Here is a 17,368-nt window from a genome sequence, read left to right as displayed (position 1 = left end):
TCCAGGTATGCCATGCAGAAGTCCTCCATCCCGTTCAGAACTTGATTGACCATCATCTGAAATGTAGCAGGTGCATTCTTTAATCCAAAAGACATTACCTTAAATTGGCAGAGGCCAGCTGGGGTGGAGAATGCAGTTTTCTCCTTGGCATGGTCTGTCAGGGCTATTTGCCAATAGCCTGACATGAGGTCAAATGTGCTGAGGTACTTGGCTGCACCTAGCTTGTCCACCAGCTCATCTGTCCTTGGTAAAGGATGGGCATCAGTCTTAGTGACTGCATTTAGAGCTCTATAGTCCACACAGAATCTCAACTCCTTAGATCCTGCCTTTGGTACAAACACAACTGGGCCAGACCATGGGCTAGTAGAGGGCTCTATAACCCCGAGATCAAGCATCTTGTTGACCTCATTCCTTATATGGGTCCTTCCATTGTCGGACATTCTGTATCCCCTGCTTTTGACAGGCAAACAGTCACCAGTGAGGATATCATGCTGGCCCCAAGGAGTCATGTCTGGTGAAAGTGAGAACAGGGAGGCAAACTGATTTAATAGTAATTTGCACTCATCCTGCTGGTCAGATGTGAGACTGGAAGAGAGATTAACTCCTTCCACTTGTTCATCTAAAAGTAAGCACCTGAGGAGGTCAGGTAGAAGTTCACTCTCCTCCTCCTCCTGAGCTGAAGCTAGGAGCAATGCTCCTATGTCAGGTCTAGAGACGTAAGCCTTTAAACAGTTGGTGTGAAAGACTCTACGAGCCTCCCTAGGAATGCCTAAGTACACCAGATAGTTCACCTCTCCAAGTTTACCCACAACTTTGAAGGGTCCTATCCATTTGTCCTGTAAGGCCCTCTGCCTTGTAGGTACCATAACAAGAACAAGAAGGTCTTGAGTAAACTCAACCATGTTAGCCTTCTGGTCATGTCAATGCTTGACCAGAGCTTGACCAGCCTTCAAGTTATCACTTGCTTCTGCCATCATATGTGACATTCTCCTCCGGAGACCTATCACATAGTCAGTCACTCTGACTGGCGTGGGGGAAGGATCACTCTCCAACCCCTCCTTGATCAGGGCCAATGGACCTCTGACTGGATGGCCATAGAGAAGTTCAAAGGGACTGTAACCTATTCCCTCCTGAGGGACTATATGCAAAGAGAAGGCATGGCAGTAGAAGGTCCCACTTTCTTTTAAGGGGTTCTTCTAAAGCACCTATCATGCTCTTCATAGCTCTCTTAAACCTCTCCACCAAACCATTGATTTGAGGATGGTAGGCAGTTGAGAACTTGTAGGTGACTCCACAGGTTTTCCGCAAGGCTTGCATGTAGTGGGACATAAAATTGGATCCCCTGTCAGCTATCACCTCCTTAGGAAAACCTACTCCGCTAAAAGTAGAGCCTTAGCCACAGCTTGACCAATAACAATCCTCATAGGTATTGCTTCAGGATACCTAGTAGCATGGTCTACTACAACCAGGATAAACCTGTTACCTGAAGATGTGGGAGGGTCAAGAGGACCAACAATGTCAATCCCAACCCTCTCAAAAGTGACTCTTACCACTGGGAGAGGCACCAGGGGTGCCACATTCTTGGCTCCACTCTTGCCAGAAGTTTGGCAAGTGTGACAGCTCCTGCAAAATTTGTCTACTTCTGAACCCATCTTAGGCCAGTAGAAGTAAAGAGAGAGCCTTTCCTTGGTTTTCTTAAAACTTAAGTGACCAGCCAAATGTATCTTGTGGGCTAACTGCAGAAATTGGAGTGGCTTCACTAGAGGTACTACAAGTCTTTTGCAGTCTCCACGGATTGACTCAGTTGGTTCACTGTAGAAGAGTTGATCTTCCCAGTGCAACCTATACTTCCCAGGCCCGGTCTCATTGAGCTGAGAAGCTGCCTGTAGGTGAAGACCTTCAAGAGCAGGACACTCCCTTTATCCTCTGCTGAAGTCCGCCCTGTTGGGTCCACCTTCTGCCAGTAATGACTGCAGCTTAGGATGTTCAACAGGATCAAGATCTCCAACCAGAGTAAGATCTCCTTCTAGATCTAATTCCTCAGTATCTAGTTGAACCATACAGGGTTGAACCTCATACTCAGCCTAAGCTGGTGGAGGAGTCACAGAGGTGACTTTGGACAATCTTGGGGATGTCCTTCTGGGCACAGGAGTGCTTGCTGGTTTATTGCTGCTGGCAGACTTGGGTTTCCCCTTGGTCTCTATCTGTCTTGCAACAGCAGTAAGTCCTGTGGACTTGGGGTGATAGTTTCTTCTATCAAATCTCCAGGAGAGCCTCTCAAGGTTCTCTCCCTAGCAGAACTTGTGAGTTCCTGCTTACTTTTGCTGGGTGGCATTTGGGTACTGGACAAGACTCCAAGAGTTTTAAGGTCATTACTGTGATGCTGGAAATGCATCGGAGGGACAAGGCCTCCGTATCCTTGTCCTTTACTGTTTTTTATCGTGTGTTCTGTCGTGTTTTCTGCGCAGGAGTTCACGTGGGACTCCTGGTGGTGCAGCTCTCTCTTTTGGTTTGCTGAACAGACCCATGGGATACCCTTATGGCACCCCTGGGTGGGGGTACAACCCTTTGCCCCTAGTGTATGTTTTTGGGCACCTGTGTGTGGCCCACAAAGCAGGGTACGGGCTGGTGGCAGCTCTGTGCTGAATTGACTGGTGCCCTGAGCGTCCTCCATTTTGGGATGCCCAGGCCCTGTTATTGGAATCGGTAGATTCCTGATGGAGACAAGATGGCCCCTGTGGCCTATTGCCTTCCATCGCCTGTTACCTTGATCTTCCCAAAGTCCTGGGATGCCCTGACTCTGTCCCTTCCCCCTGACTGGCTGTTGGGTGGAAGTTCCTTATATGGTAGTGTGGGGAAGTGCTGACCAGACTGGCTGGAGCCTTCTCAACGACCGTATGTTGTGGGTACACCTGTGGGTGGGACCTGGGTGAATGGAGTGTGTGACAAATACTCCTTCTGTGTTGTTGGTGTCTAGTATCTGGTGTTTGACACAATGACTGAGACAGCCCTGCCCGAAACTGGTATGAATGTAGCATGGAGTGTTGAATGGCTGGGTACTTGTCCCAATACACATTACTTGTTGTGAGTGTCTGGAGAGAAGTGAATGGCCTGAATGCACTGTGTGCCTGATTGGCTGCCTGCCTGCATGAATGCCCTTCACCATGATTGGATGCTTGAGTATGAACCAGCGGAATGAATGGGAGATCAACAGTATATCTGGGGACCTCTCACTGCTAGGAATCATGTTCAGAAGCTGAAGTCCACTAACGTCCAGTAACTGGAGTAACTGAAGCTTAACCTTGAAGCCCTGCTGGATGAGAAGAATTGCTGTTGCTCTCCTTCACAATCTGAAAGCTGCTGGGCCTCCAAGGACTGACCCAGAGAGGACCTGGTAAGGCGCCCTCTTCCCGAGCTACAAGGAACCATCGTGCACCAGCTGACCTTTACCAAAGCTCCCTGGTAGACAGACCTTCGACAGGCTGCCAACCCGAGACGGGGACTGCTGCGGAATCCCAAGTAGAAGCGCCCGGACTGTTGTCCGCCACTGTAGACGACCGCCTCGCCGACCGGAGCCGCCGTGCTCCCGTTTGCATAAGAACTTCATTTGATCCAAGGACGCTCTTGTCTGCATCGTCGCCACTGTATCCTGCTGGAGAAGGCCAGACCGTCGACGCGCCGAGGAGCATCCCCTGGTGGGTTTCCCGCCACCCAAGGACCACAGAGACTCCGACGACTCGACGCCCTTCCTGGGCCACAGTTCTTCAAACTCTTTGCGGTCCAGAACTATCGACACTGAGGTGCCCCGCACGCCTCTTCCTTGCAGGACATTTATGCTTCCCCGTCAACGAGCACTGCTAGGAACAAACCTGCGACTACACCGTCGTAGCTCACCCTGTCCTCCGTCGGACGTTCGACGACGTGTGATTCCTGCCTTAAAGGGAGGGCACTCAAGAAGGGCCGTTGATTCCCCGCCGAGGAACGCTACAACGCCAGGTACTTTGGGGTTGCAGAACTATTGGGAAGTCTATTGTGAACAATATATGGACTGGGCTTGTATCTTTATTCTACAGGTTGCCCAGGTAGGAAGATCTCCACACAGAGCTGTGTTTAACGGTAGCGACCAGTATTCTGCCAATTGTTCAACCATCTTGCTTTCCTTCCTCTCTCTACTGCTGGTTTCCTCTTTATTGATCTGTGTGACATTTTGACAGTATAGTTGATGCACGTTAATGAGATCTGATAATATTTGTGATACCACTGTAGAACTGTATATATGTACCATTATTGATTTTCTGAGCACTAAGTGAGTTATTGTGATAGTGTACATAACCTTGACTATTAATTATATAAAGACTGTGTTTTAACTAATACAGTGTGTGGACATTCCTTTGTGGGGGCTTGGGGACTACACTGTACTTAAGAACCAGCCTGCATCACTTCCTGAGAAGCTAGGCCTTGATTGCTCGACCACGTACCAATAATAGAGAATCTTGGCTGGGGTGTGCTTCTCCTCTACCATATAGAGAGCAGAAGTACAGACACCCCCCTCCATTCTTTAGAATTACCCAACAGGACCCTCCCAGGCATGTTATGTTGCACACTTACAGGTATTCTGACAGTCATGTCTTTACACTGGATGAGAGCTGGTAACTGGGGAACCATTTGCAGAGGGCCTCCAGCTAACTTGGTTAGGTGTTTGGTGCCTTAAAAACATCCTCCACCTTGAAAAAACATTCATCAACCAAAGTTATGCTGGCTCCAGTGTCTCTGATGGCAGGGGTTTCCTGACCATTCACAAGAACACTATCTTTGTAATACTCTTTAGTATTATCTGGGGTTGAGTTATAGACATCGAAGTTCTGTTGTTCCCAAAGACCCAAGGACACTAATGAAACACTAGCTGAGACTCTCATGGGCTCATCAGCTAGTACCTGAAAGTTTCCACTGGCTATAGGTAATTCATCCACCTGGGGGAAGTCTAAGGAGACAGTGTGGATCCCTGAAGGTTTACCTTTACGTCTGGGATCTCCTTTCACATGGTCAGTTGACCCACAAACAAAGCATTTACCAAATGCTTTATGGAATGGGGGCTTGTTCTGACCTCCATCTGGTTTGGGACCAGAGGGTACACTAGCCTGATTGGGTTTCCCGTTGTGGCTTACCCTGATTATGTTTGGGGTCCTCTTTTGGATTGGAATTATTGGAATTCTCTTTGTTGTCTTTCTTTAGCTGCTTTCCCTCATCCTTCTTCTGAGTTGCCCCAGAATCCTTGTGAGTAGCCCTGTTAGCAACCCACAAGTCAGCAGCCATAGCTAACCTCTTAGGATCTATCTCCTTTGAATCAGCCAAGTCCTGTCTAAGCTCAGGAGAGCAGACATCAAAAATAAACTCCAACATTACAAGATTCCTCAAACCTTCATAAGAGTTCACTTTGTAACCCTTAACTCAACCATCTAAGTTTTTCAAACATTCACACACCCAGGTAGCCCAAGGGGTACCATCATGCTTTTTGAGGGTCCTAAACCTCTTAAGGTATTGGGAAGGGGTCTTCCCAAATCTAGCTATTAATGCTAGCTTCACACACTCATAATCCTGCTTATCCTCCTCCCCCAACTCCATTACAGCATCACTTGCAACAGGGGGAAGCCTAGAAAAAAGCCAAGGAATCAACTGATTCCCTGAGATATGCTGAATACCATGATTGTACTCAAACATTGCTAACCAATCCAAAACATCAAGTTTAGTCTCAAACATACCAATCATTTCCTTTGGCATACGGGGTCTCTTAGGGCTGGAAGACCTAGAAGACTCTGGGAGAGAAACATTTTCCAAAGACAATTTCTTCATTTCTAGAGCATGAGCCATCTCCATTTCTCTGAGCCTTAATTATTGGTGTTTCATGGCAGTTTGTGCTTCAATACGTTTCACTTCGAATTCAAGTCTCGTTTTCTCTAGTGCAATAAACTCCGGGGTGAGTGTAAGACCTGTGGGGGTCCCTGTGGACATAGGTTGTGGTTGCTGAGCAGGCAAGGGGTTGGTAGGAAATCCTAACAAATGGTTATCTACTTCTTCTTCAACAATGTCAGCATCAGAAACATCAGTGTCCACATTTTCTGGAGGGGTAGGTCCTTCTAACCCATTCTCCAGACTTTGTTTTCCCAATCCCAATAACATAGCAACCAGTTCCAATTGTTTTCCTTTACCAGAGAGACTCCTCTTCCTACACATGGTTCTTAAAACCTCAGCAGTGTAGTTTAAGAGACCCTCCTCAGTGTAGCTTTCCATATTTGAAATGATTTCTCAGTTAATAGAATTAGTGGTGTTTAGCCTTGTGGTTAGTTGAACCCAAGCAATAGCAGCACTCTAAGTGTAATCACTATACTTTCAAATCCTACCCACTGTACACCAGTGTTAGACAGAATCATGTGAAGTGCCCTTAGGGACCACTACACACAATTAAGACTACAAGTGGTAATTCAAGTTCACCTTTGGTAAAAACATGTACTACACTGTTAAAGTGGTAGCAGTAGCGGAGCAGCCAGACTTATCTCAAGAGTAAATGAGCAGTAGTAGAGGTTACACAAAGGACCACAATTTCTGTGACTCTAGCAAACACTGACTCAAGGTTTCATGTAAAAAATATAGGTACATTTATTTAAAACCATCTGTTCATAAAACACTTCACTTCTATAAATTCAAAACCACACGTAAAATACACCACGCACACCCATTTCTACTTGTTCCAGCAAATTCAAGGTAAGTACATTAGGATTTGACAGACCGGTGTTGTGATACTAACGCGTACCCACGGAAAGAAATGCTCACGAAGGTAAAACACACTTTGTACTTTAGAATTTCAAACAAGGGAAAAGGGGATAAATTCACAGGCAATACTTTTGTCTAGGCAAGGGAATCGGAGGGCTTGTTCAAAGATACAGATTAAAGTCAATAGGCCTGCGCCAGTGCCAGTGGAGCAGTTGCTCAGTTGCCGAGGATCACACGTTGAACAGTTCGAGATTCGAGATGCCAACAGTGCTTAGATATTGTCAGATGGAAGGAAAAGTTATAAGAGGGAGAGAAGAAAGTATAAGTCTTCTTGGAGGAAAAGGGTTCACCCCGATTCCGGATGGTCAGTCGGAGAGAACGACCAAATGTGTACAGTACCTTATTCCGTTGGAGAAAAGCTGGTGCCATGGCAGTTGTTCCTGGTAGTTCCTGCAGACTCACAGTTCCTGTGGCTTCAGTCGTGGGGACAAGAAGGAGGACGTCTGGAGCGATCTGCTCTACCCAGGGATGAGGCCAGCAGCAGCGAAAAAGACAATAATGAATAAAAGGTGCGCTCCTTTAAATCAGGAGAGGGCTCTTCTGACGGTTATCCGGACCACTACAGCACAGCAGTGATTTCGACCCAGTAGAGGATGCTCTGACTGAAGACAGGGTGAGCTGGTTGATCCCACTAGGCTCAAGGGAAGAAGACTCCGCACTGGACCTTCTCTTGCCGTTGAAGGGTAGATAGCTCAGAACTGCAGCAGGGCTCCACCGGGATCCGGGTTGCAGCAGCCATCTTCTTCTCCACTTCTCTTCAGTTCGTTGCAGTTCCATTGGCGACTCTGACTTCCAGCCCAAGAGTCCTGCCTTTTATGCCAAAATCCCCCATTCACACAGCCTGGCTGTCACTCACTCAGAAGAGGGGTTGTCCAGCCCGGACACCACCTCAGCCAATCAACACAAACTGCGACTTGGGTCTCCAAGGAGACCCTGTGCAGGGGGTGACTAAGCCCCTCCCTCACATTCACCCAAACGCCAAAGGAGGGCTTCTGGTCAGAAGCCCGCCAAAGGTCGGCAAACAAAGGAGGCAAACCTGGTTTGCTGCGTAAAGAAAGACCCAAGAAGGAGGTTAACAGAAAGAAATGTCGATTAAACCCAACCGGAGCTGAAATAAAAAGTATTTGGGCAAGCGGGTTTAAAGTTTGAGGCTACTAAAATAGCCTAAACGTTGCCACATTATATAATATAATCGCAGTAGGAAAATTACGGTAGGTACCACTGCCACCAGCCAATTGATAATGTTAAGGGAGCAAAACACTGCTCCAAGAGGTACAGATAAAAAAAGGGCTAAGAATTAACCCTTTCCAATACTCAATATAAGATAGGGTGTACAGAATCTGTGGTTACAAGTGACTATGTAAAGTTAATGGCAACTTTACCCTTTTCTGGGGGACAGTAGTCAGCCCCAGAAAACGGAGTCGTTGGGAAGCCTAAGAGGCAACCCTGTGTTACTGCACTGAAGGTGCTGTGTAACACACAAAAGAGTGGGGCTACTGAAGTGGTGTACTCAAGAGTCCACAATCACAAAAACACCGAAACCCGACCCCTCTATGATACTTTCTATTTTAAAGCTAAATATAGTGAAAATTGCTCAATTCATTTTGACTGCGTTCACAACGATACCTACAGGCTAAGAGAGTAGGGCTTTAGAATATCGGGAGACGAGAGCCCGATTTTACAGCCATGCGTGGCGAGCAGCACAATTTGCACTAACATACAATGTGGAGGGAAAAAGCCTGAGGCTGCATCGCCAGTGAACATGTCCATGGGCATGCACATAGGCTATAGATGCATGGACCGACAGCCCAGCATGCACACTAAACATACCCTTAAATAAATGACCAGGCACCCCCAGCTCAGCTGCACGTATCATGCAAGACTCTGAGTCCGACACGAGCCGCAGCACAGTCCATAAACGCTGCGTTTTTCTCAGCAGCGCTCGCGGGGCACACATACCATAACTCGCAGGGGCTGCCGTGCTGCGCCAGGTCACACATACCATAACTCACAGGGGCTGCCGCACCTGGTCACCAGCAATCACCATGCGGCTGCCTTGGGTAGAAGAAAAAACATATATATGCTGCCTGAGGGCTTGAGCATGCCAGTATGTGCCCTGCTCTCGTGCACGTAAAATGCGTCATCTTGCTTTATGATTTCGCACTTCCAACACATGTCACGAGGAGGAAGGGGGCACAGCGCGGCATAGCGCCCAGGCTATTATTTTGTTTTGGCACCTGACCTGCACCTTGTTAGTGCACTTTGTGGATGTATGTGCTTGCAGAACCTCATGAACAGCATACGGCTATCAGAGGGGAAGGGAGGCTGTGAAGCATATTAAATGGGCATAGAATTAAACAAACCTTCTCTCCTCTGGAATCAATAAAAACAAGGCAGCAAAAAAAAGATTATCGGGGAAGGCCTAAATAAATGTTCTTTTGTGGAACAGGCTCTGGCTGTTGACTTTGATATCATCCATCAATCACTCTCACCCATCCTAGTATGGACCCACAATGTCAGTCTTTAGACCATGAGGTTATCATTTTCTAGACTTAAAGAATTTAAAGTTGTGCAGATTTAATTTGACTAATCCTTTGTACTACCAACAGACCCCAGACCCCATGTTCCCCTTCATCCATTCCTTCTTTTTAGAAATGCTGGCTTTGTAGTTCCAGATTTATATAGGTGTATGGGCCTCCAAATCCCAACAGGCAAAGTGTTTGCGGTGGGAAAAAAAACTACAACATATTGCCAGGTGGCAGAGATTTTCCTACAAATCTGGCGACTTAGCATTTCTCAGAGAATGTAACACATGTGCCCTGTGTTCATCAACAGAAGCTATTTCACTCATCTATGTGTTAGGTAAGATCATTGGTGATCTACATGTGGTAAAAAGAGGCATGCACTGAGCGCCCATGCAATCATTTATGCCAGCTAAAGTGAAGTGCCAGTTTGGCATCCCCTTGGAACCAGAGGGCGATTTTGGAGCCCGGATCCTTGTGGCGCTCTAGGTGGTCGCCGCGCCTACAACAGCCATATTGTAGCAAGACCCAAGCAGCAATATGGATGAAGGAGGTCAACCACAGTGGGACTCCTTCTTTAACGCACGGTTACCTTGGGTGGCATGTGCAAGCAGGGAGGTGGGGAGACAAGTGGGGAATTGAATAAATGAAGAGAGAGGATATTGGGGAGGAAGCAGAGATGCTCAGCTCACTCGCATACCCAGCACAAACATGATTGTGTGCGAGCCTGCGAGGTACTGGGCCTCATTCCGAGTTTGGAGACAGCCATGGCACTATTACCTCCATGGCTGCCTCCAAAATCAGTCCGACTCTGGTCTGGTGAAGGGAGTAAATACTGGTCCAGTCCGAGGTCGTCGGGACCGGTAATTCCCCACTCACCAGAGCCATTACCCATTCCCATTTGAGCCCCCATAGGGCTCAATGTGAATGCGGCAATAACGGTACCGCAAATTGCGGTACCGTTATTGACTCCGGTATCCCTTTGCGGGTGCCGTCCATAACGCGTGGTAAAATCAGGAGTTAAAGGAGGACCCGCAAAGGGACCTCGGAATAGGGCGTAAAGGGATTACTGGCACTGGTGTCATTACCGCTGCCCGGTATCCCTTTGCGCCCAGGTCGTAATGACCCCCACTGTGTTAAACGGATAGTACCACTGGTGTACTACCTTTTGCCCTATAATTTTCAAGCCCCTCTGCTTATAGGTGGCGTTGGGTGGCTGAGAAGGAGCATGGTCCTACCCACCCACCCATGCACCACAGAGTCATTCCAGAATGCACCATCTCTTAGGAGGGAGAGGTGACCAGTACGGCGGGGACGGTAAAGAATCACCTTAGGCGCTAAATAATTAAAGTAGTGCAGTGCTGGTCCGTCTGTAGCAAACTCCCGAAGGTGTCCTCTGTCCCCCCCCAGATTGTATGTGTCTCCTACGCCCCTTCCGATTCCTATGTATATTGCGCTAGAGGCGGGCGCAGTGACATCAAGGCACGCCTCAACAGCAACAGAGGGTGCAGTGGTGTTTAGTGACCCAGGCGTGACCTTTAAGTGTCCCAATACACTGTGATCTGGAGAGACTATTTTTGCCATTTCGCTGTTGCCCTCCCCCTCCAGCACCACCCCCGCCCCCCCTCCCCTCGGGACCTCCTCGGCCCCCCGTTCAACGACAGAGCTTATTCGCTGCGCTTGTTTGTCATAAGGAGAACTTGGACTAAATTCTACAGGGCTGTGTTGGTTTTCAGCCTAATTTTGTTTGCAGATAATGTTTGATAAAATGCAAACGAAAGTTAAAATTGAGAAAACGTGTTTTATTTTGTTCCTTCAATTGTGTAACATCCGATAGGCGTTATAACAACAAAAACATGAACAAATGGAAACACCATTAAAAAGGCCAATCATTAAAGATACGTGCACTCTTTCTTATAATAAGGTTGATCAAAAACACAGCAAAGTCGAGGCAAAAATATAACGCCATACATTCAGATAGCCTTCTACTAGTAACATGTATTTCACATCACATTATACAGTAGAGTGTAGTTGTGTCGGATAACTGCAATGCACATATATTTTAAAGCTATTCCCACCAGTAAACCTGGAAATTAAGATAGGGCGGCGTTTCTGCATTCAAGTGAAGAGTACAGCATGTCTTGCATTATGAACTCTGGGATTAAATGTGAGATGGGCACTGCCACTGTTGGCAGTTTTCTCCACGCCTCAATGCTCGCCAATGTCTTTGCCGCCTTCCGTGTACTTGTTAAGTGTGGATGCTCGCACTATTATAGAGCAATATGTTGCCATGCAGTGTCTATCAGCGTGAAGAGGTTTTCCTTACAGTAGCTTTTGCTGAGGTGAAATAAAAACGCCACGCACGCTTGTACTCCAAACCGCACCCTGGTGAGTGAACACACGCGCAAGCCTTCTCTAGAGCCTCCCCGGGCATAGCCTGCCGCTGCGTACACCCAGACTATTTGGCTCCAATGGTGCCCGCTGCGCCGTGCCATTCCAAAACTTACTCTCCTCCATGGCGAACCTGGACGACTCCTGTGCTTTTTGGAAATGCTCCTGTCACGCCCTGGTGTGACACCGGACTGTGCAGGGTCACCGGTCCGGAAAGAACTGGAGCACCTCTTTCTGGAAAAAGTCAAACAAGTAGTAGTGGCATGGGAGACCTAGTTGGAGCTTTTTTGTGAAAGGGCAACTGGTTCGTGCACTCAGTCATCGTGTTTTTATTGGCTTTGTTCTCCATATGTGACTCCCTGATGGGAGTGGCCCGGTAGGTGGGGTGCGAAGGGGCGAGCAGTAGGTGATTAATGGCCCCATTGTCTCCAGCAGGGAAGAGCGCTGGGATGAGATCACACGCTGCGTGATGCTCGCAGGGCCTGCCTGCATGGACGCTTTTACACACGCTGCCCTATCACTGTACGGAGGTCTGCAGTAACTGCACACGCCCACACGACCTATTCTCACTACACAGGTCAAGTGTCACGTCATAATCGCTACAGTTGCTTCCTGATGTAACACTGCCCATGCCCAGAGTCAACGCACTAGTGCTCCCCTTTTCAGATTCCCTCCGTTTGATTTTCCTGTTCTTTTGGAAGTCACAGTCATTAGCTGATGAGGAGACCCTTATGGTGGCATGTTTATTTTGCACGCTACCGTGAATTTAGCACAGGCGAACAGCAGTCCAGCAACTGACACTTAATGGTGTCAGGTCGTTAGTGAGGGCTTTGCAGCCCGCCCACATCGTTGTGTGGGCAGACCGCCATTGCGGTCTTAGTTCCCCGGACAAGGGGAAGTGATGTTGGGCTAGGGAGGGGGCGGGGGAAACGTTGGGGCAGTTCCTGCAAGTGCGACGAATAAAGAGGTCGCATTGTATCCCGGCTCCCGTGTGACTTTGTTCAAAGCGGTTTACGGGACCCGCGTCAAAACCCTACATTTGGCGACGAAGGGTACACCGTACCCACTCGCACACACAGGAGGCCCGCAGGTGAGCGGGTGCAGCGCGTCGGCGCACCTCCGCCCTGAAGGCCCAGAGTGCCACGGAGGTCCGCGGTCGTGCGGCGTGGCGCGTCGGCGCACCTCACGGATACAGGGACCCGCCGGATCTGCCGCAGGCACGGAGTGCCACGGAGGGAAGTGGCCCCTCACAAACACCGCGGGGGAGCGGGCGTGTTCGCGCTCTGTGAAGCGAACGCGGGCCCGCTGGCTGGTGCGGGCGTTGGTCCCGCCCCCCACCCTCCCTCACATCAACCCGCAATCGGCGGGAGGCCCCAAGAATTGCCAGGGACCCAGGGGACAGCTCAAAAGGACACGCAACAGCCCGTGAAGAGGCTGCACACCACCAACTCGTGCTGAGGGCTACTGCACAGCACGGCAGAAGGCTGCACAGGAGTGCCTGGTGTCCACCACAGCTACAGCAGACATGTCAGCCCCAGCGAGCCCCGTAGCCTCCTCATTGGACGGATCTGGAGCCGTGGCTGATGGCCCCCAACAGGCACCAACGTCAGGTACCGCTGCTCACAACTTACCATTACCGGGCCCTTTTGATGTTAGAGACACATCCAACCTAGGACCCAGATGGGTCATATGGCTCAGGGATTTTAAATTTTACATGGGGGCAATTGGTTTGACCGATGACGCGATGCTGAAAAACACCCTATTCATGACAGTAGGCCCTGCTGTCAGGGACATCGCAGGCGAACTGATGAATGTAGACACGGTCACCTATGGAGATCTACATGGGAAGCTATCAGAATACTTCACGCCCCATACAAACATTGACTACGAGCGCCATGTCTTTCATACTACTAGACAGCAAAAAGGAGAGTCCCTTGATAACTTTGTGATGCGCCTACGCATCAAGCTAAAGTACTGTGAATTCCATAGATACTCTAATGACGAGGCGCTAAGATCCCAAGTCATAGCTGGCTGCATCTCGCAGTCTTTCAGGAAGCAGCTGCTACAAAAACAAAGGTCCCTCGAGGAAATCCTTGCACTTGCCAGGATGGAAGCCGCAGTTGAGTCGCAGCTCGACAGCCTAGGCAAGGTCACCATTCAACACCCGACACTGAATGCAGATGCCATTAACAGACTGCATACCGCGCCCTCACCGGGAGGGAAAGGAACAGACGCCACATGCTACAGATGCGGGTTCGAGTATCCGCACGTGGGTGACTGCCCAGCAGTAGGACAAAAGTGCGCTGCCTGTGGCGGAATGGATCACTACAGAGCTGTCTGCAAGAATCCGCCGGGACAGGGACCCAGCAGACCGAGACAACAGGAGAGAAGGAGAAGCTCACGACACAGCCCACCAGCAAGCAGAGGAGAAGAAGACCAGGCGGGACCCTGGAGAGAAGAAAAATCTCGAAGGAGCTCCTACGCCCGAGACGACAGAAGGCCATCTGACGGATCAAGGCGAGCGCAAAGAAGACGGTTCGTCCGGTACATTGAGATGAGATCCCCGTCAGGCAGCGAATCCCAGTCGTCAGAGGATGATCAATGGAAAAAAGGGTACGTGTGGGCACTCAACAATGCCACAGCCACCCAACACAGTCCGACGCTCCTGTTACAAGTCAACAACACACCTTTGGAATTCCTCATAGACACGGGGGCGACAGTTAACATAATAAGTGAACAGGCGTACAGCTCACTCACCAACCCCCCAAAGATCCGAAAGGCGTCAGTGGACATATACCCCTATGGAGCTACAACCCCGCTCCCATGCAAAGGAACAATATCAGCATGGTGCGTGCACAAATCGCACGCGGCAAAGGTCACGCTACACATCCTGAAGACGGAAGCCAACAGCGGGTGCATCCTCAGCTTTAAGACAGCCGTCGAGATGGGTCTGGTGCACATCCTGCACCTGCTTATGGCCCATAAAGTTTTCGCCAGACCGGACGCCATTGAGCAGACATTCCCCATGCTGTTCAGAGGCCTAGGAAAACTAAAACATCGAAAGGTACAGCTGCACATAAACCCGAGGATACCGCCCGTCGCCCAGCACTACAGGGGCATTCCGATAAACATACAACACCAGGTCGAAGAGGAACTAGACAAGCTAATCAAGCTCAACGTCATTGAACCAGTCTCAGGGCCCACCCCATGGGTGTCCCCCATCGTTCCCGTCCCCAAGAAGTCACCGGACGGATCGATACGCCTGTGTGTTGACATGAGGAGAGCCAATGTGGCCATTGAGAGGGAAAGGCACCAGGCGCCCAGGATCACCGACATGATACACCTCCTCCACGGGGCTCAGGTTTTCTCGAAATTGGACCTCACGAAAGGCTATCATCAAATTGAGATTGCTCCCGAATCCAGGTACATCACGACATTCGTCACACACCTGGGTCTATTTCAATATAAAAGGCTTAGCTTCGGGATATCCTCCGCAGCCGAAATCTTCCAAGAGGAAATACACAGAGTCATCAGACACGTGCCCAACTGCCTGAATTACTCAGATGACGTCCTCGTATTTGGAAAGACTAAAGAAGAGCACGACACAGCTCTCCACAGAGTGTGCGCTGCACTGCAAGAGGCCGGGCTAACACTCAAAAAGGCCAAATGCGAGTTCGGGAAAGGCTCACTACGGTTCTTCAGCCACATATTCTCTGACAAAGGGATGCGACCAGACCCGGAGAAAGTTGCGGCACTCAACTCAGCCGCACCCCCAACGAACACGACAGAGCTTCACTCCTTCCTGGGACTGGCCAGCTATTGCTCCAGATACTTAAAGGACTACACAACTATCAGCAACCCGTTGCGCCTCTTAACGTGCAAAGATCAACCCTACACATGGTCCACAGACTGCCAAAAAGTGTTTGAGGCGATACGAGATGCCATTTCAAAGGCAGAGGACATGGCGTACTATGACGCCAAAAGGCACACCAAGGTAATAGTGGACGCCAGCCCCGTCGGTCTGGGCGCCATATTAACACAAATTGACCCACTGGAACCCGCGAAAATATACATTGTTGCATACGCCAGCAGGAGCCTAACCCCGACAGAACAAGCCTATTCCCAGGCTGAAAAGGAGAGCCTAGCGGTAGTATGAGCATGCGAGTACTCTCACCTGTTCGTGTATGGCAAGGAGTTCACCATCATCACAGACCACCAGGCACTGCTCACAATCTACGGAGACCCCAAGTCAAGGATGCCGCCCAGAATAGCCAGATGGGGCCTATGACTGCAGGATTACAAGTTCATCATCAAGCACCGGCCTGGAAAAGAAGACAATCCAGCGGACTATCTGTCGCGTCACCCGACTGGCCCCGCCAACTCCCAACCATCCATCGCCGATGAATATCTCAATTATGTGGTTCACCACCTACAACCGTTACCAGTGGGGTGGGCAGACATCATTGCACACTCAGAACAAGACCCGGCTCTACGAATTGTACGACACTGCATACAGGAAGACAGAAGGGCACACATGCGTCAACAGGCACAGCATGAATCGGAAGAGATCCAAGAGGACATCAAACTAATAGACCATGTCCGGAACGAACTCTCCATTGTCGACGATCACGTAATATTAAAAGGGTGCAAAGTACTCCTCCCAAAGTCACTGTGCACCAGAACAATCCAGGTAGCACACGAAAGCCACCGGGGAGTGGTTGCCACCAAGAGACTACTAAGGGAAAAAGTGTGGTTCCCCAAGCTGGACATGATGGTGGAGGAAATCATAGGACAATGCACGACGTGTGCACAGGTAGCACCGCCTCCACACCCAAACCCACTCCACATGTCGCCGCTACCGAAACACGTATGGGAGGAACTGGCGGTGGACTTCTTTGGACCTCTCAGAAATGGCACTATGTGTTAGTACTAATAGATGAACACTCCAGATTCCCGGACGCACAAATTGTAGACAGCACGGCAGCCTCCAGTGTCATCCCGGTACTGGACCGCATGTTGTCCACATATGGAATACCCAGGATCATAAAATCCGACAACGGAGCGCCGTTCATGAGCACAGACTTCGAGAACTTCGCGAGGTATATGGGCTTCCACCATCGGAACATAACTCCGAGATGGCCACAGGCCAACGGGATGGTCGAGAGGTTCATGGCCAACATCAAAAGAACCCTGCAAATAGCGACCATCCTCCATAAACCATTCGAACAAGCGCTCTATCAGTTCCTCAGGGACTATCGTCACACCCCCCATAGCACGACGGGCATATGCCCAGCCGACTTTATGTTCCGCAGACCGGTACAGACACGTTTGCCGGAAGACACACATGCAGCAGAGGCCACGCCCCTGGAACGAGAGGCCAGAAACAGGGACGACACAGCTAAAGCCAAGATGAAGGACAAGGCAGATCATAAAAGAAAGGCACAGGAGTCGAACGTGGAACTGGGAAACCAAGTGTGGTTGCAGCAACCCAAGCAATGCAAGGAGGATGCCACGTTTGCACCGGAACCGCTGACGGTCACGCACAAGAAAGGGACGATGATTACGGCCCAGAGAACCGACCAGTCCTCCGTCACTAGAAATGCGTCGTACTTCAAACCCAAGAGGTA

General features: G+C 49.6%; 1 protein-coding gene across 1 annotated transcript in view; it reads right to left on the bottom strand.

Moving 5' to 3' along the window:
* LOC138580596 (protein-glutamine gamma-glutamyltransferase 5-like) overlaps positions 1-12,070 on the bottom strand; it is a 364,270-nt gene extending 352,200 nt beyond the window's left edge. The window contains exon 1 of the mRNA XM_069651260.1: positions 11,858-12,070. Coding sequence (XP_069507361.1) covers positions 11,858-11,867 — 10 coding nt within the window. The 5' untranslated portion in view covers positions 11,868-12,070. The remainder of the gene's footprint in view (positions 1-11,857) is intronic.
* Between the last annotated feature and the right edge of the window lie 5,298 nt (positions 12,071-17,368).

This window comes from Ambystoma mexicanum, chromosome 3p, assembly GCF_040938575.1.
Source record: "Ambystoma mexicanum isolate Mex_15411 chromosome 3p, UKY_AmexF1_1, whole genome shotgun sequence".
Lineage (NCBI taxonomy): Eukaryota > Metazoa > Chordata > Amphibia > Caudata > Ambystomatidae > Ambystoma > Ambystoma mexicanum.
Note: the sequence above shows the minus strand (reverse complement) of the source record. Positions and strands in the feature narration are given on the sequence as shown.